This window comes from Ammodytes marinus (assembly GCF_949987685.1).
Source record: "Ammodytes marinus genome assembly, contig: scaffold_60, whole genome shotgun sequence".
Classification (NCBI taxonomy): domain Eukaryota; kingdom Metazoa; phylum Chordata; class Actinopteri; order Uranoscopiformes; family Ammodytidae; genus Ammodytes; species Ammodytes marinus.
In genome coordinates, this window is record NW_027648594.1 from 128133 (window position 1) to 148064 (window position 19932).

General features: G+C 40.4%; 2 protein-coding genes across 2 annotated transcripts in view; one reads left to right on the plus strand and one right to left on the minus strand.

Moving 5' to 3' along the window:
• The window catches only part of LOC307270297 (uncharacterized protein), a gene marked incomplete at its 5' end in the record, with an annotated part of 104074 nt that overhangs the window by 29916 nt on the left and 54226 nt on the right, over window positions 1-19932 (plus strand). Inside the window, 4 exons of the mRNA XM_080054185.1 lie at window positions 1871-2044; window positions 2221-2394; window positions 5807-5974; window positions 7398-7571. Of these exons, the coding sequence (XP_079910311.1) occupies window positions 1871-2044; window positions 2221-2394; window positions 5807-5974; window positions 7398-7571 (690 nt within the window). The remainder of the gene's footprint in view (window positions 1-1870; window positions 2045-2220; window positions 2395-5806; window positions 5975-7397; window positions 7572-19932) is intronic.
• Window positions 10572-11117, minus strand: LOC307270304 (TNF receptor-associated factor 5-like; the record flags this gene model as incomplete). Its single annotated transcript, XM_080054193.1, has 1 exon — window positions 10572-11117. The coding sequence occupies one exon, from the start codon at window positions 11115-11117 to the stop codon at window positions 10572-10574; it is 546 nt and encodes a 181-aa protein (XP_079910319.1).

The following is a 19932-nucleotide window of genomic DNA, read 5'->3' on the forward strand; positions in this document are numbered from 1 at the left end:
GAGATGAGAGTTGGAGCTTTAAAAGTTTAATACATCACTTTTTTAAAGAAGTGGAGGATTTGGAAACTTCAGACTACAACAGTTCAAGGGTTTTGTTCATCTTTGATGGCCTGGACGAAAGCACAATTCCTCTGGACTTTAAGAAAAATGAGATGTGCCGCAGTGTTACAAAGCCTACAACACTAGATATCCTACTAACCAACTTGATTAAAGGGAAACTGCTGCCCAAAGCTTCAGTTTGGATCACAAGTAGACCTGCCGCAGCCACTAAGATTCCTCCCGAGTTTATCCACAGGGTGACCGAGGTACGAGGCTTTAATGATGAGCAGAAGGAGGAGTACTTTCAGAAGAAAGTTAAGGAAGAGGCTCAGAAGGTCCTCGATCATCTTCAGTCAAACCTGCTGAGAAGTCTGTTCATCATGTGCCACATCCCATTGTTCTGTGAGATTGCCGCCACGGTTCTCATGAGTCTCTTAAGAGAAACTCCCAAACGAGAGTTGCCCAAGACTCTGACTGAAATGTACACACACTTCCTGATCATCCAGACAAAGAGGAAACACGAGAAGGATTATCAGTTAGATGAAACGGACAAAGACTTGATCATGAAGCTGGGAAAGCTGGCATTTGAACAGCTACAGAAGGGCAACATGATCTTCTATGAAGAAGACTTGAAAAAGTGTCAAATCGATCTCAAACAAGCTGCAGAGTATTCAGGAGTTTGCACAAAGATCTTAAGAAGAGAATCTGGTCTTCACCAAAGAGAGGTCTACTCTTTCATACATCTAACTGTTCAGGAGTTTCTTGCAGCTCTGTATGTGTTAGAGACCTTCTTAGAAAGCGGTGCAAATCTGCTTTCTAGCCAGAGAGTGTCGCAACAGAGAAAAGGAGAAATTCCCGTCATTGTCCTGCACAAGAACGCTGTCTTTAAAGCTTTGGTCGACGATTATGGACATTGGGACTTGTTCCTGCGCTTCCTGCTCGGCCTGTCACAGGATAAAAACCAGGAGCTTCTTCAGAAGGAGTTAAAGTTTAAAGGAAGACGTTCACAGAACAACCAGGAGACAATCAACTACATTCATGGGAAAATCAAGAAACTGTCCGACACTGACAAGAGTATCAATCTGTTCCACTCTCTAAATGAGTTGGGTGACCAGACTCTGATAGAGCAAGTCCGAACGTACATGAGCTCAGGAGATGTGAGTAAAATCTCACCTTCACATTGGTCAGCTTTGGCTTTTGCGCTGGTCGTGTCCAATGAAGACCTGGATGTCTTTGACCTGAAGAAATACTATAAATCAGATGTAGTTCTTGAGAGGCTGCTGCCTGTGCTCAAAGCATCAAAGATAGCTCTGTAAGTATTTAAACTATTACAAAAATATGTTTTAAGGATAGACAGGAATTTTTGCAAATGTTTACAGTACCTTTGTTTTCAACTTTAGGCTAAGTGACCTTCAACTCACTGACAGATCTTACAAGAATATTTCATCAGCTCTTTGCTTTAAGTCTTCTCGTCTGGAGGAGTTAGACCTGAGCGGAAGTGAACTGCAGGACTCTGGAATGTTGTTGATCTCTGATGGTCTAAAAAGTCTCAACTGCAAGCTTCAGAAACTCAAGTAAGAACATATAGATGCACAGTATTTGTGTTTGACATTTAAAATTGGAATATTTATCTTTTCTTTCAAGTATGACATGTTATATAAAATACAACACATCTTTAAATCATACACATTACCAAGTGGTAATTTACTCATCTTTAAGCTATTTTTATCTTTTAATCATTCAAAGAAAATCTTCCTCAATTATTTCGCATGGTTTCATCAGCTGCTACTACATGCTACCACCTAAAAACTAAACCCGTTTTCTCCAACAGACTGGCTGACTGTGGGTTTACAGCGAGTGGCTGTGCTGCACTGGCTTCCAGTCTGAAGTCAAACCCCGCTCACATGAGGGTTCTGGATCTGACAAGAAATTACTTCGGAGACGCTGGTGTCAGAAACCTTTCTGAGTTCTTGGCAGAGCCACTTTGTCGACTGGAGACACTGATGTGAGTTTTGTGGCAATTATCACACTCTGAAAAGTGTCAGATTATTAATGGCATGAATTATCTCGTCTCACCCCTGACTCAGATGTCTGATCATCTCAGCCACTGGGTCAGAGGTCAGGGCCTGTAGCTGCTACTACGTGTCTCCACCTAAAAGTTAAACCTGTTTTCTCCAACAGACTGGCCCGCTGTGGGTTTGCAGAGAGTGGCTGTGCTGCACTGGTTTCCAGTCTGAAGTCAAACCCCGCTCACATGAGGGTTCTGGATCTGACAGCAAATATCTTAGGAGACGATGGTGTCAGAAACCTTTCTGAGTTCTTGGCAGAGCCACTTTGTCAACTGAAGACACTGATGTGAGTATTGTAGCCGTTATCACACTCTGAAAAGTGTAGAAGATGCTGCCCTGCAACACACATGTCACACATTCTGATTACAGAGACACTTTTCATGTACTTGGGGCAGGGCTGTACAGTGCGACAGTTTTGATCGCATTTGCTATTAAAATTGATCACGTGCGATGATGAATCCAATGCTGCTCGCACTAGTGCGACAGGGTGCTAATGAGGAGAGGCTGTCTTTGAAACACAGAGGAGCGATGCACAATACTGCTTAATGGGCTCTACATTAACACTCGCCAAATGTGGGTAAATGTAGTCTTAGGCAAGTAAGTTATTGATTCCACCCGCAACTTTGGCTGGTGAAATATGTGTGCTCCGGATCTGTGCTCGTGTGGTGATTCTAGCGTCTAATAAACTTCACCAACGGTTAAAAACAGGAAGGACACGGCTCTTTACATTAACGCAATTAAAGGCCTACTTCACCAGTTTGAATATGAAGGTGTATTGAATTCTGAGATCCTATGTAGTACTTACTTACTTACGCCTTACACCCCTACTGGGGTATAGGCCGTCGACAAGGGACCTCCAGAGTTCACGGTCACTGGCGTTCTTTTCTATCTGCGACCAGGTGCCTCCCAGTCTCTTGGTGTCTGCCTGGAGGTCCCGGCGCCAGGTGTTTTTAGGACGTCCTCTGCTTCTCTTCCCTTGAGGGTTCCAGGTCAGAGCCTGTCTGGTGGTGCTTGGTTGTGGTTTGCGTAATGTGTGCCCGATCCATCTCCATCTTCTTCGTCCAATTTCGTCTGCTGCTGGGGGTTGTTTTGTTCTTGTCCACAGATCGTTGTTGCTGATCTTGTTCGGCCAGTAGATTTTCAGTATTCTTCTGAGACATTTGTTTATGAAGGTTTGCACTTTATTTATTGTGATCTTATTGATTCTCCATGTCTCTGCTCCATAGAGCAGGACAGATTTTACGTTGGAGTTAAAGATTCTGATTTTAGTTGTTTCCCGTATCTCCCTAGAGTTCCAGATGTTCTTGAGAAGTAGAAATGATGTCCTTGCCTTACCTATCCTAGCTTTTACATCTGCATCTGTACCACCCTGACTGCTGATGATACTCCCCAAGTAGGTGAAGGACTCTACCTCTTCTAACATGGTGTCACCAAGGGTGATCGGTTCGGTACTAGTTGTATTTATCCGTATGTTTTTTGTTTTACCCTTATGGATGTAAGTCCTACTTGTGAGGAAGTCTCTGTGAGTGTATTGATCTTGTCTTGCATCTGGTGGTAGCTATGTGACAGTAGTGCCAGGTCATCTGCGAAATCTAAGTCATCCAGTTGTGTCCATAATGTCCATCGGATTCCGTTCTTCCTTTGTTCTGTTGTTGTTCTCATGATCCAGTCAATGGCTAGTAAAAACAGGAATGGGGATAGAAGACAACCCTGTCTGACCCCAGTCTTGATCTGGAACTGTTCTGTGAGCTGCCCATCATGTATCACTCTACAGGTCATTCCAGAATAGCTGTTTTTAATGATGTTCACTAGCTTAGTGGGCACTCCATGGTGTCTCAATAACTTCCATGCAGTCTCTCTATGTACACTGTCGAATGCCTTCTCGTAGTCGACAAAGTTGACATAGAGTGGGGAGTTCCACTCTAGTGACTGCTCTATGATAATGCGAAGAGTGGCAATCTGGTCGACACAGGACCTATTCTTTCTAAATCCTGCTTGCTCGTCCCTCAGTTGGTGGTCAACTGCATCCTTCATTCTGTCCAGGATGACTCTATTTAGCACTTTTCCTGGCACAGAGAGTAGGGTGATCCCTCTATAGTTGTTGCAGTTTCCCAGGTCTCCTTTCTTTGGGAGCTTGCTAATAAGGCCTTCTTTCCAGTCTGATGGTATCTCTTCTTCTTCCCAGATCCTTTTGAAGAGTGGATGCAGCAGGCTCACCGTGGTACCGTGGATCCTATGTAGTATAAATGTGCAAAGAAAAAAAAAATCGGTTCATTCTAGCCTGAGAAAAGGCAGAAAGAGTGTTTTTTTTAACCCTATATTTCTCTTTCTCGTGACATCACAGAAAGAGAAATATAGGGTTAATAAAAACGTACTTTGTAAATATTACTGTGATGTCACAGTAAAAGACATCACAGTAATATTTACAAAGTAAGTTTTTTTTTAACCCTATATTTCTCTTTCTGTGATGTCACGAGAAAGAGAAATATAGGGTTAAAAAAAACACTCTTTCTGCCTTTTCTCAGGCTAGGATGAACCGATTTTTAAAAAAAAATCGCACATTTATACTACATAGGATCTCAGAATTCAATACACCTTCATATTCAAACCGGTGAAGTAGGCCTTTAAGTTACCGATTGTGCAAACAGAACATTTCCTGTGTGCCTTCACATTAAAAGTCTGTTACTAGCCAAATGCGAGTTGACTTTTATTTTGAAGCAGGTAAGAACAGGAAGTTAGCGCCTCACAGCCCTCAGTGCTCTAGCTTGAAAATCAACTCATTCAGCTGCAGAGAGCAGTCAGCAGTAGTCTATTTAAACAAAGTTTGAAATAAGCCACGGAATAACTACTCCCAACACATTCACAACAACCTATTTAACTTGGCCTAAATTGTACAAATATGTATACTTATTTATTTAATAGGCTATGTTCAATGTTTTAAAGTTTGGTTTTCATTAAAAGAATGAAATGTTCTAAAAATGTCTGTTATTAATAATGATATGTATATATAAAAAAAGATATAGATATAATTTTTATAGTTCTATGGGGGGAAATAATTCTGAATCAGCAAAAAATTGACATTGGCAGGTTAGACTCTTTTGTCTAAATTGCAATCACTGCACCCCTATTCATTTTTCTACAATTATTGCTGCACACTAGGATATAATATTCATTGAGAATCTCAAATTAAACCAAGATGACATGCTCAAAGGTAATTAGAGCGAAATGCAAGGGTTAGGGTCATGCAAGTTTTCGATCATACTTTGTGTGCTACCAAATTTATTTTTGTGCTACTGAATCTTTTTTGCTTGCTAGCACCAGTGCTACCACTTTAAAAAATAAGTGTACAGCCCTGACTTGGGGCCATCACCACACTAAAAGTCCCCTATTTAGCAGTTATAAGCAGTAGACATTTTAAATACATGGTATGTGGTATTTTATTCAATACACATCACGAAGCTATACGCCCATTTAGTGACAAGTGTTTCTATATTTTCATTCACATCTGCTTATACAGCAGCCTCTTCATGATGATGAGTTTTAGCTGATTAAGTAATTAATAAACATTAACTCTGCTTAAACTACATTATGTGTTTTCTTTGTACTGCCTAAACTAAAAAACCTCTGGGTCAGAGGTCAGGGTCTGTAGCTGCTACTACGTGTTACCACCTAAAAGTTAAACCTGTTTTCTCCAACAGACTGGCTGGCTGTCTGTTAACAGAGAGGGACTGTGCTGCTCTGGCTTCCAGTCTGAAGTCAAACCCCGCTCACATGAGGGTTCTGGATCTGACAGGAAATAACTTCAGAGATGATGGTGTCAGAAACCTTTCTGAGTTCTTGGCAGTTTGTCGACTGGAGACACTGAGGTGAGTATTGTGGGCCCTGCAACACACCTGTCACATATTAAGGGACAAGTGTTGATTGATGTAATTTTTTATGTTTTTTTGTTATAATAACTTACTCTACTGCATTGCTTCATTTAGGTCGTTTAACACAACTTAGAAAGTTATACTATTCTATCAGGAGTGTGACGAAATATCGCGACATTTCGCAAAAATAAAACATCCCGATATATCTCTCGTAGAGATAAAAAAATTGACTCACGATATCACGTCACAGAGGCTACGTCCATATTTATTTTTTACAGTCTATACACTTTTCACAACATTCTTACACTCGGCTCCAATCAGCGTTGAGATAGCCAGACTGAATCATAGAGTGTTGGTTGTTTTCGTGTAGGTGGCTATTATGTCCGTGTCTGTGCTCAATGGAGAGGAGAGATGGTATTCATTAGCGTGTGTCAAGTCTGCATTATTTAACCGCTCATCAAGCAGAAGACTCTGGATTCTCATTTCTGTATTATTTCTTCATAAGGGTGTTGAGTCATTTGGTCAGGACAGGTTTGAACGTGTTGGTTTGAATTAGGGCTGCCCTCTGAAAGTCGATGATTCGAATCATCAGTCGGGAACCCCCGCAGTCGACGCAGATTCTTCAAGTCGAATCATTGTTTTGTTTTTTTCAGTCCGTGTACATTATAATAAAAGAGAAAATAAGAGCAAAACACTGACGTTATCATGCCAGGGCAATAGGTGGCGCTAATGTGTCACGTCAGGTCAAACGCCTTAGAAGAAGAGTGGTGAAAACTAAAGAGGAAATGGCAAAAGAAAAAACCAAAGCAGATGTATATGTTTGCTCTGTGCAAATTGCGCACCATATATGCCTATTGATTCTGCTCTGCTACGTGCTGTAATAAAGATAGGTCGCCTTGGAAACAGTTAAGCCCCTGTAGACCGCAAAGCGTCTTTTTTACTCGTGCAAATCACCATTCTCTGCAGCCGTCACCGGCTCTGTGTTGTTTCTCTCTCAAGGCTCGTCGAGGCTCGGGCACGCTCGCGCTTCAGCTGTGCTCCAAATCCCCGGTTCACTCGTAAACTGATTTTTTAAAAATATATCCAACCAGGAGATTGTATATTTTAAGCTCTGTTTTCGGTGGTCTTGAAGTCTGTTTTCAACTGTTTTCGGGTTGACGTTTGGTCAAAGATCTCACTCCAATGCACTTTTCTGATTGACAAATAGTATCACGAATAGTCGAATCTCTGGTTTGAACAGGCAGATCCGATTCGACTGAGAAAATTCCGAGTCGGGGACAGCCCTAGTTTGAATGACATCAGAATTATCTCGTCTCATCCCCGACCCAGATGTTTGTAAATCTCACCACTCGGTCAGAGGTCAGTGTCTGTAGCTGTGTAACGTGTTTCCACCTAAAGTTAAACCTGTTTTCTCCAACAGACTGGCTCTCTGTGGGTTTGCAGAGAGTGGCTGTGCTGCACTGGCTTCCAGTCTGAAGTCAAACCCCGCTCACATGAGGGTTTTGGATCTGACAAGAAATCACTTCAGAGATGATGGTGTCAGAAACCTTTCTGAGTTCTTGACAGAGCCACTTTGTCAACTGGAGACACTGATGTGAGTATTGTGGGCCATTATCACACTCTGAAAAGTGTAAAAGATACTGCCCTGCAACACACATGTCACACATTTAGGGACAAGTGTTAATTCATGCAGTTTTGTATGACTGTTAAAATTAAAACGTACTCTACTGATTAATTCATTTAGGCCGTTGAACAAAACTTCTGTTTTTAGTTATTGTTAAAGCTTCTCCTATAAAGAAATTTATATGCAACTGTGTTGTACTGTTTTTGTAATACCTGTGTATACAGCAGCCTCCACATATGGGATGAGTTTTAGTTGGTGACAAAGAGTTTGATTACAGATTAATAAAGTTAAAGTTTTCTGTTACTGTGGTTAATAATAATGGATTGGATTTATATAGTGCTTTTCAAGGCACCCAAAGACGCTTTACAGGGTTCCAGGTTCCATTCATTCACACACAGTCATACCGGCGGTGGTAAACTACCAGAGTAGCCACAGCTGCCCTTGTTAAAACAATGATTTTCTCTTTCAGGTTGTCACGGTGCAGAGAGAGAAGCTGTGAGTTTCTGGCCTCGGCTCTGAGGAGGAATCCTTCAGCCCTCAGAGAGCTGGAGATGAATCTGAGAGATCCATCAGGTCTGAAGCTGCTGACTGATCTGAAGAAAGACCCCCGTTACAAACTGCAGAAGCTGACGGTGTACAAATATGTGAACAAGGAATAAAGTTCAGACACAGAGAGGGACACTTTCACAGACAGTGACTTTGGACAAAGCCTGAGTGACACTGACACAGACTTTGAGCTGATGTGAAAGCTGTCATTTGGACTCTAGTACAGACCAAACAACTGGCCATGACCAGTGGAGAAAAAGGTTTATGGTCTGTTACAGCTTTAAAAGCGCTAAAAAGAACCTTAGTAGTGACGTCATGTCACACACAGACAATGCTGGACGAAGTGATTAGCGAGGGGTTGGGGTTTTGTATGTACCATGTCAATTGTTTGTTTTGTTGATATGCGACCCAGTGTCATGTGTAAAGAGAAAATAAATGAACTAAAAAGAAGTCCAGTTTCTGTCATACTTGATCTAAAGATGTCCTGCAAAAGTTGGTGCCGAAACCCGGGAATGTGAAGTAAGAAGAAAACGAAAAGTCCAAGACAAAACAAAAAGACAGAAAAAGGAACAATGGCTGAAATCGACAGTCGGAAGAAAAAGAGAATCCACACCAGATTGATGACCAAGAATTACTACGAACTTGGTAAAGAACAACGTGTTAAAGGTGCCAACACACTGCACATCGCCGCGCGGCGAGTTTACATAGAAAGTCAATGTATTTCGAGCGCCGCCGTGCGAATCGGCGGCCGGCGGCGAGCGGTTCACGCGGCGCGGCCAGGGGCAGCGCAGCGCGGCGCGGCCGCCGCAGAAGTTGAAAATATTGAACTTTTCGCCGCCGGCCGCGCCGCGATAGCCAATCAGCGTTGAGCTCCTCCCGACGTCACTCACTTCGGGACCACGTGCACATTCAATGAGTCATCGGGCGGCGGCGGAGCCAAATGAGCCAAAATTATCAGGCGGCGCGGAACCTGTGATTCGCGCGGCCAGCCAACCGCGCCGCGTGGTGCAGTGTGTTGGCACCTTAACAATGCATTGGAAGAGCTGCTGGAGCCATTGACGTTGAAAGAAGAATGTTTGACGACAATAGATGTGCATGTGGAGGTAGAAACAAAGACAGAACATTCAGAAGAGTAAGTTTCAAGAGCCTTAGAATACAAAGATCACATAACACTGCGGAAGACGAGGATAAGAAGACGTCTCCACACAATACTAGAAATAGTCCGGGTAATTTAGGAAAGTGGCAGCGCCTGGACTTGTGCAATGATTTCTGCGTTGATCTGAACTGCCAGAATAGAAGTTCACAAACCTCACATGTTTGTCATCCCAAAGTGTTAAAAGTGACATTAGTAAAAATGAAGGAACCAGACGAGTTTTATTTTATTTAATAAAATACTTAATTGTTTCCTGATAAAACCCTGAGTTGTCTTGGAGTAACACTTGATACCTGTTCAACCCAAATTCAATACCGATGCTGATACGATGCATATCTTCTGAAGTATGTAACACCAAACTAAGATCTATCCATCTGAAATGAATCAATCTTTAATGGCTTTATTTTAAGTTCTACTGGAGATTCTAAAGGTGTAACAAAGCTAAAATCTGTCAGTCTGGATTTTGTGTCTAAAATATAACAGAAAACATATAAAATAAATATTAAACATAGAGTTGACAATGTTTTTTTTCCAATCAGAAAACAGGATTCAGGGGGGCGCCCTTAGCTCAGTTGGTAGGGCGTCCCCCCCATGGGCCTCGGCCAGCAGCGGACCCGGGTTCGATTCCAGCCCGCGGTCGTTCTCTGCATGTCACTCCCCTCTCTGCCCCATTTCAACTCTGTCTCTACACTGTCAATAAAGCATAAAAAATGCCAAAAAAAAAAAAAAACAGAATTCAGCCCATTGAATTTAATCTGTCCATTGAACAGGAAGTTGGGTTATTAAATCCATGCGCCATCACCGAATTGATCTTGAGATAATGGACATTAAGTCATGATTAGAGACGGTCTTTGTTTGTGGAGTCAGACCTCCAAAACGATCCCTGAGATGATGCTGAAGCTCAAAGCCCCTATAAAACGAAATTCACAAAATCCTTCTAACTATGTAATGTGTGGAGTTAGTTGCATGATAGTAAAGCATCTGAAAATTGTTAGGCATATTCATCAATCCAAATTTAAGATATTGTTGTTTTAGTTTGGTACATTTGAAGTATTTTAAACCAATCATGCCAGTTCTATGCCAGAATGTTCTATAAAAAAGACTGTTTTGAGACTATTATTGATCAACCTGAATGTCTAACTTCTTTAAAAGAAAGAGAATAAACATATTTTCCCTGAATGTAAAACTTTAAAATGCCAACTTGTAGATAGATTTTTACTTCTATCTAATCATTAGGATGACGTATTTTAGAGAAACGTGTTTTGTCAGTTTTACAGCGCTAAACCTGCCATGTCCACCTTGACATTGACGAACAGCGTGTCATCGTCGACATACACAGCGTTTTGGGGGTTTTCCAACTTGTCGAGTGGAATGAAACATGAAAATCCCACAGCCACGTTGCTGCCGCAGTTGGCCGTGGGACGTTGGAAGCTTCTGGACGTCGAGTCGGGTCTGAAGCTGAGACAGCGGTGGTTCCCCGCGCCGCTTTGATCCAGAACCGACAGCGACACGGTCTGCTTAAAGGGCCACGCCAGCAAAGCGTCAAAGTCTCCTGGCATTAGCACAACATACAGGGACAAGTGAGTCCCTCTTCCCTCGCCATCCCCGTTCAGATAGACTTTAGCGGACATTTTGTAGCCGCAGCGTCCGGTGTAGAATGGCACGCTGCTCAGAGAAGGCGGCTGGGCTTTGCTCTCGGCCTCCTCACGGTTCCTGAAGTCCTCAATCTTCCAGATGAGTTTCCCGCCGTACGTCGTCCCCTGGAGCTCCTGCAGCTGCTGCTTGGAGCGGCTGAGCTGAGACGTGTGCAGATCCATCAGAACAGAGTGATGCTTCAGATCCTCCTCCAAACAGATAGGAAACTTTAATTTAATTACATGAAATGTAAATTTGCCCTTTATATAACATTTTTATATAAAAAAAAATCATTTATTTATTGGGTTTTTCATTTTTAGGGACAACAAGAACATACACAAGGAACAGCTGTCTCCGAGTTCAAATGAAATCAAAATATGTCATACAAAACATGTCATACAAAACATAATAAGCTCATAAGTTATAATATATATATATACGTATAAGTTAACATGTTACAGTCAGCTCTAAAAGAACACTGCAACTGTTTTTAACCTGATGCCTTTTATTTTATTTATTTATTTATTTATTTATTTTTTTTTAATTCATTTTATTTTATTTTTTTTAAAAAGCTGTATGTATTAGCTTGTTTCTGTATAGTCTGTTTTGAAGTGTAATTTTAGCATTATAGTGTCAATTGTGGTGTACTTTGTTTGTATGTCTGCAACTTCTTTTCTGCTGCCTGTCTTGGCCAGGACTCCCTGTGAGAAGAGTTATTGTAACTCAATGGGACCTTCCTGGTAAAATAAAGGTTAAATAAATAAATAAAATAAGCTTTCATCAAAAATGTGTAGAAATAGACGTGAAAAATTATATATATAAAAACAAAATAGGGGGGGGGGGTTTCAGTCTTGTAAATTTATTAGCACAGCCTTTCACTGTTAATTTTATTTTTTCGAGTTTTTAAAAAGAACATAACGTCTTAGAGCCAAATTTGAATTGATGGGGGATTAGGGGGATTAGGTGATTTCCACATAAGTAAAATACGGCATCTTGCCATAATGGAAGTAAAGGCTAATGTTTCTGATTGTAAGGCTGTAATATGGGGTTGTTGAGATGGGGTTCCAAATATTGCAATGAAGGTGTCTGTTTTAATTTGGGCTCCTAGAACCTTTGACATGGTCATAAAAAAGTCATTCCAGAATTTGTATAGTCTGGGATTTATAATAATATACATTTTAATATTTATTAGGCATTTTTGTGTCTTACGAGTGCCGTCCTTGTCTTTTATATTTAATTTAAATATATATATAAAGCCGTTTGTGTCTTACGAGCACGGCAGGATAACACTTTGAAATGTTATAGGCAAGTCTAGATTTATTTTAAGCTTTTCAAATCAGTTATCAACACAGTATAATCAGCACTTGGAAAAGTGGACAGAATGCTTATCTTATTAAGTTTCATGAGCGTCAGACTTTCCTTGTGGGAGATAGCAACCCTAGCACAACCCTAACCCTACGGCAAATTAATGGAATTCAATGTAAATAGCCCAAAAATGGACTGGCTTGCTGTGAGAAGCACCCCATCTCAAAATTGATTTCTCTTCATCCAAGAATCAAATCCTTTGGTGGGTATATATTTCAAGGGCGTAGGTTTCGCTTCAACATTGGGGGGGAGGGGGGAGGGGGCATTATAAGTGGGGGTCTGGGGGTACTCCACCAGAAAAATATGTGCTTCAAACATAGAGGCTCAGAAGCAGCAGACCATGGGTTAGAATCCAGCCCATTTCAGCTCTGTCTCTCTAAACTTCAAATAAAGCATAAAAATGCCAGAAAAATTATCTTACAAAAAAACAAAGGCAGATATTTGGTCAATCGTTACCCAGATGCTCTTTGAGGGCCTCGGTTTCCGACACTTCTTGGATTTATTATAACATGTATTTCATAAAAGTTTTTTATGACGGTATCCACGCTAATTAAAGGAATACCGTTGCTATTTTTTAATACCCCGGTATACGGTAATACCTTAATACCTCCCAACCCTAACACACACTGCTGTGTAGTGCTATACTAGCAATTGTTAATATATTCACGTTACCCAGATGCTCTTTGAGGGCCTCGGTTGCAGACACTTGGAATATGGGAATATGAAGGTGTATTGAATTCTGAGATCCTATGTAGTATAAATGTGCATTTTTATTTTTAATTGGTTCATCCTAGCCTGAGAAAAGGCAGAAAGAGTGTTTTTTTTAACCCTATATTTCTCTTTCTCGTGACATCACAGAAAGAGAAATATAGGGTTAAAAAAAACTTACTTTGTAAATATTACTGTGATGTCTTTTACTGTGACATCACAGTAATATTTACAAAGTAGTAGTAGCTAAAACATATTGTGTAGTTTTACAAATTCAGTTATTTTGCGTCAGGTAAGGCACATTGAAATCTGAAGGGGTTTGTCTGTTATAGTTTTTCCAAAAACCTAGCACACATGCATACAGTATTTGATCAGTTGGAAGACTACAAGAACATGAATTATATTCATCTAATGGATTCTCTTCATCTTTCACAGTAATATTTACAAAGTAAGTGTGTGTGTGTGGGGGGGGGGGGGGGGGGGTGTTGTCAGGGGCGGTGGGGGGGCCCAACTGCAATGGCCCAGCTTGCAGAAGGTTGAGAACCCCTGTGACCTATGATCTAGACCTAGACATGTTACTTTGCACTTGAGCTTTTAGTTAACTCAGAGTTCCTACAGATCCGCAAAAGACCTACTAGGCATTTTAATTAGTTAATCTAAAAATAAGTAGGTAATAACATTTATTTTTCAAAAGTCTTAAAAATGCTAAGACATAGGGAGTTGGATTTAATCCATTTGTTTTCTGACGTGACAATGTAAAATCATAAAATAATGACTTCACTGACATCAAAATAATTGGTAGCAGTTTTTTTGTAATAATAATACATTTTGACATAACACTGTTCAAACACTACACAATGTTTGAAATAATTATTTTAGAAATATGTGAAACAATGATATGACATTTTTATTTAATCACAACATCACAATTAAACAATGAAACTGACTTAACACTGTTGCATTCATGTTGTGAACACAAACAAAACTACATTTAAAAGTGTTGTCAGCGATTCTGGAGAATTTTTGTTTTCAAAATGAGTGAATATCTCCTCATGATTTGCTACCTGTCCGTACTCTGTGTACGTTGAAAAAAAAACTGGTATTAACAGTAACACACAGCCTAGGCTCTGTAAACGGGCATGTTGCTTGCTACGGTGGGCCCCCTTTGTTTACATTTCCTTTGTTTACATACCAATTTACAGAGCCTAGGCTGTGTATAAACACTGGATTTTTTCAGCGCGCACACACAGTACAAACAGGTATAATATTGTGAGAAGATATTCACTGATTTTGACACAAAAAGTGATTGATTTTGTCAACAAACATTCTCCAGAATCACTAACTCCACCTTTAACACAGTTGTTCTTGTATCTCTCTTCTGATTGGTCTATTTCTGCGAAGGCACGATGTCATCGATGTCTCTGTTGGCCTCCAGCCTCGTCTCCATGGCGACCAGCAGTTTGACGGCGTCCACCACCAGCTGCGTCAGCGACACCTCGCTCTCGCCGAAGCTCGCCGTGTTGCTCACACGCCACACCGCCGGGGACTCTGGGAAATCACAAGGTAAGTTAGTTTTATTAAATACTTTATTTTTGGATATCTGTCCGTAGTCTCTCTAAACTGGCATGTAAACAAAGGGGCCACCGTAGTGAGCAAAATGCCCGTTTACAGAGTCTAGGATGTGTATTAAGATCAGATTTTTTTTCGGTTCTTAGTGCAATAAAGGCCGTTAACAATAAATAGACAAACTAATGCCTTAGATGTATGATGACCAAAGCAAATAGTAATTAGGGATGTCAGTGTTTACGCAATAATTAAGATAAAAAAAAATAAAAAATTATAATGACCCTCATTTACAAGGACGTTAAAAAATGATAAACGCCCGAGCTGTTTTCTGTTTATGCTGCTTTTTGCTTTGCCGCACAAGGAATATCACCGACTGAAATCGGGTTAGAACGCGGCTTTGAAACGTCAGTGTGCTTTTTACATAGGTGTGAAAGTATGCAGCCACTTTTCATATGAACAAAGGCCTACTGGAGTTACCCCTTGAAAAATTATAAATTGTATTGTTTTCCTCTGAGCGCTTAGTATAGCACCAATTTCTGTCAAAATACATCTATTTAAAAATATAATAATAATAATAATAATAATAATAATAATAATAATAATAATAATAATAATAATAACTAGAAATGCAATTCCTGAAGAAATTGCGGTGTGAATGCTGCGCTGCTGAACTGAAGCTGATGCTGAATAAACTTCACTGCTGAATGTTGATGAAGAACGAAGGATGAATATATCTGAATGAATAGAATGATTGAATAATACAATTTATGAAAAATTAATGAATTATGACCTTGAAAGTTGACCTTTGACCTCTAAACTCCTCTGGGGTTATAATTGAGTCATAATAAACATTTGTGCAAAGTTAGAAGAAAATCCGTGTAAGTCTAAATTTAGCGGTAACTGGGGCTTGAACCGCCAACTTTAAGCTCAGGGTTAAAAAAAAAAAAAAAAAAAACCTTAGATATGCCTAATGTGTCATATGCACTTACCATGAGACACGTTCCCCTTCACACAAAGATTTGAGGTGAAAATTTTATTCCACAAGCTAGATTTGAACCTGTCACCTTTTGATTATAAGACCTGGACTTAAACCACTAAGCCACCAATCTAGTGGTTAAAACTCATAGAGCAGGTCAAACTTATAGAAAGAACTGTATATTCCTATGGTGTGCGTGTGTGTGTGTGTGTGTCTGTGTGTGTGTGTGTGTGTGTGTGTGTGTGTGTGTGTGAGTGTGTCTCTGTGTGTGTGTGTGTGTGTGTCTTACTGTGCCTCTCCGAACTGTCTAATAAAGCGGAAAAAAGAAAAAAATTATCAAGAAAAAAAAGTGAAATTGCCCTTTAATAGGCAGAGTGAGTCACCAAGGTGAGTGTATGTCTTATTGAGGGTCTTTGATCAGGCAGAAATCCCACCTTTTAGAGGCCTCAGAGAGGTCATTTCTTTCGAAACGTCACCTCAAACCGCTGCCTCTAACTGACGCACCGTGAGTCTAACTGACAAAATTATTTTATTGTTAGAACCAGAAGAATCTGATGAAGACACAGTGTGAAGATTGTGTCTGTAATGTGAAGAATATGAGAACCAGACTATTTTAAAGGTGTGGTACAGTCTGCCTTTCTCCAGAAATGTCATGTCTCAGTTATCAAGGCGGCAGTTGGTTGGACACCATTTAGCTGGGAAGCCCAAAACTCCCATTGTGTAGGTCCGATCGCTTAAGTAGTCACATCTATGCGACCGGCAGAATATGTCCTACATTTTGATGTAAAAATTATCCGCGTAGGGTTAAATTTGTGGGAGTGAGAGGCAGTTATGTGGAAGGTTTTGGTGTATTTTTACACCAGTTCTACACTGTAACAGTTGGTTTCCCCACTCTGCCTCTGAACATTCCGTCCCATCCGGATCCCATTATAAATTTAGAAAGAGGTTGAAAAAAGCTTAAAACTAAAACTGTGTTTGTTCAAAGACAGTTGAAGATTTTAAAAAGTTGAATAAGTGTTTAATAGCTGTAATTAATGTGAATTGTTTAACGTTTGAATGGAGTCTCTAGCTGAAAAAATGCGGGAGGAGATAGGTTTCAAAGCAGAGGAAGTTTTAGCGGTTTGGAATGCTGCTCCCATCCGCTTCAATGTTAAATAATTTTTGTTTAATTGCTATTAATTATGAAGTTATAAATTTTTTTGAAATTTTTGAATGAAAGCAATAATGTGGAAAATGGGCTGAATATGAGGATAGTTGAAGGAAGTTTGTGGAATGAAGCATGTTGAAGATATGGACGTGCATGAAAAGCGGGCGGAATAATAATAATAAGAATAACTAGAAATGCAATTCCTGAAGAAATTGCGGTGTGAATGCTGCGCTGCTGAACTGAAGCTGATGCTGAATAAACTTCACTGCTGAATGTTGATGAAGAACGAAGGATGAATATATCTGAATGAATAGAATGATTGAATAATACAATTTATGAAAAATTAATGAATTATGACCTTGAAAGTTGACCTTTGACCTCTAAACTCCTCTGGGGTTATAATTGAGTCATAATAAACATTTGTGCAAAGTTAGAAGAAAATCCGTGTAAGTCTAAATTTAGCGGTAACTGGGGCTTGAACCGCCAACTTTAAGCTCAGGGTTAAAAAAAAAAAAAAAAAAAACCTTAGATATGCCTAATGTGTCATATGCACTTACCATGAGACACGTTCCCCTTCACACAAAGATTTGAGGTGAAAATTTTATTCCACAAGCTAGATTTGAACCTGTCACCTTTTGATAATAAGACCTGGACTTAAACCACTAAGCCACCAATCTAGTGGTTAAAACTCATAGAGCAGGTCAAACTTATAGAAAGAACTGTATATTCCTATGGTGTGCGTGTGTGTGTGTGTGTGTGTGTGTCTGTGTGTGTGTGTGTGTGTGTGTGTGTGTGTGTGTGAGTGTGTCTCTGTGTGTGTGTGTGTGTGTGTCTTACTGTGCCTCTCCGAACTGTCTAATAAAGCGGAAAAAAGAAAAAAATTATCAAGAAAAAAAAGTGAAATTGCCCTTTAATAGGCAGAGTGAGTCACCAAGGTGAGTGTATGTCTTATTGAGGGTCTTTGATCAGGCAGAAATCCCACCTTTTAGAGGCCTCAGAGAGGTCATTTCTTTCGAAACGTCACCTCAAACCGCTGCCTCTAACTGACGCACCGTGAGTCTAACTGACAAAATTATTTTATTGTTAGAACCAGAAGAATCTGATGAAGACACAGTGTGAAGATTGTGTCTGTAATGTGAAGAATATGAGAACCAGACTATTTTAAAGGTGTGGTACAGTCTGCCTTTCTCCAGAAATGTCATGTCTCAGTTATCAAGGCGGCAGTTGGTTGGACACCATTTAGCTGGGAAGCCCAAAACTCCCATTGTGTAGGTCCGATCGCTTAAGTAGTCACATCTATGCGACCGGCAGAATATGTCCTACATTTTGATGTAAAAATTATCCGCGTAGGGTTAAATTTGTGTGAGTGAGAGGCAGTTATGTGGAAGGTTTTGGTGTATTTTTACACCAGTTCTACACTGTAACAGTTGGTTTCCCCACTCTGCCTCTGAACATTCCGTCCCATCCGGATCCCATTATAAATTTAGAAAGAGGTTGAAAAAAGCTTAAAACTAAAACTGTGTTTGTTCAAAGACAGTTGAAGATTTTAAAAAGTTGAATAAGTGTTTAATAGCTGTAATTAATGTGAATTGTTTAACGTTTGAATGGAGTCTCTAGCTGAAAAAATGCGGGAGGAGATAGGTTTCAAAGCAGAGGAAGTTTTAGCGGTTTGGAATGCTGCTCCCATCCGCTTCAATGTTAAATAATTTTTGTTTAATTGCTATTAATTATGAAGTTATAAATTTTTTTGAAATTTTTGAATGAAAGCAATAATGTGGAAAATGGGCTGAATATGAGGATAGTTGAAGGAAGTTTGTGGAATGAAGCATGTTGAAGATATGGACGTGCATGAAAAGCGGGCGGAATAATAATAATAAGAACTAGAAATGCAATTCCTGAAGAAATTGCGGTGTGAATGCTGCGCTGCTGAACTGAAGCTGATGCTGAATAAACTTCACTGCTGAATGTTGATGAAGAACGAAGGATGAATATATCTGAATGAACAGAATGGTTGAACAATAGAATGTTTGAAAAATGTGGAATATTTGGAAGTTTGAATGGACTTTTCAGATGAATTTATGAATTAATTATGACCTTAAACTATGATAAATGTTATCAGTTCATCTTTGAGTCAGAATCAACATTTTGCAAAATTTGAAGAAAAACCGTGGAAGCGTTCATAAAATACTGCAGTCACAAAAGGCAATGTCACAGTGACCTTTAAATTTGACCTTTGAACTCCTATGAGGTCATTAGTGAGTCATAATCAACATATGTGCACATTTTTAAGAAAATCTGTGTAAGTCTAAAATTAAGCGCCAGCCGGGATTTGAACCGCCGACCTTTGTATTTCAGGGTTAATCGACTATGCACTCTTCCACCCACAGTTAGTATGACTCATGTTCCCAGTCAGACGTCGCCTGGTATTCCCAGCGCTGGCAAATTAAATTTGCTGCGCGTGTTGGTCTGGACACGCTCCGTTGAAGCTTTATCAAGAAAACCAGAAATCTGGCTATGGTTTCAATTGGTTCTATCTAATATGGGCGTGCCAGAGCCCTTTATATGGTACTCCGGGGAGGACGTAACCGGATGACGACAGTGACGTGCATGCGACGTCGAAGCCGTGATAGTAAACATCAAAGATGGCTGCGGATATGTTGTGTGAGTTTGAGACTGCTTTGGCCTCGACCCTTAACGATTTGGAAGACGGCACTCAAATCTTTCATTAGCAAGTAAGTGGAATGTTCTGTTTTGCCGACCGACAACGGCAAGCGTTTAATTTAACAGTTTAACAGCTGTTTGCTAAACGAAAGGGGCTTACGTCACCTTGTGCATCGCTCTGATTGGTTGTAGTGCTATCCAACTGCGTGCAGTGGCATTTGAAATGCACAAGTAGGAGCTTCGTGGGGCACACCGGCGCAGGCTATCCAGCCACAGTGCGGAGAGGAGCCACGGGAGTCCCGTGCAGGCGGAGCTAGCTTCTGGCTAACGCGTCAACCGGGTGAGTTAACTAATGCTATCCGACCGGTGCTAACTTGGTTTATCAGCTAAAGCACAGCCAAAGGAAGCCCATTCTCCTGGCTCACTTTCCACACGTCTCGGCTTCATACAGCAACAGCCGCCCGACTACATTTCCTCCTCGGTGTTTCTCAGTCTCTGTGTACACACTGTCCTCCCACCGTGTTAGTTGTTGGTATCCGGGGAATGGTAAATTGATGGTTCGTTGCATAGATAG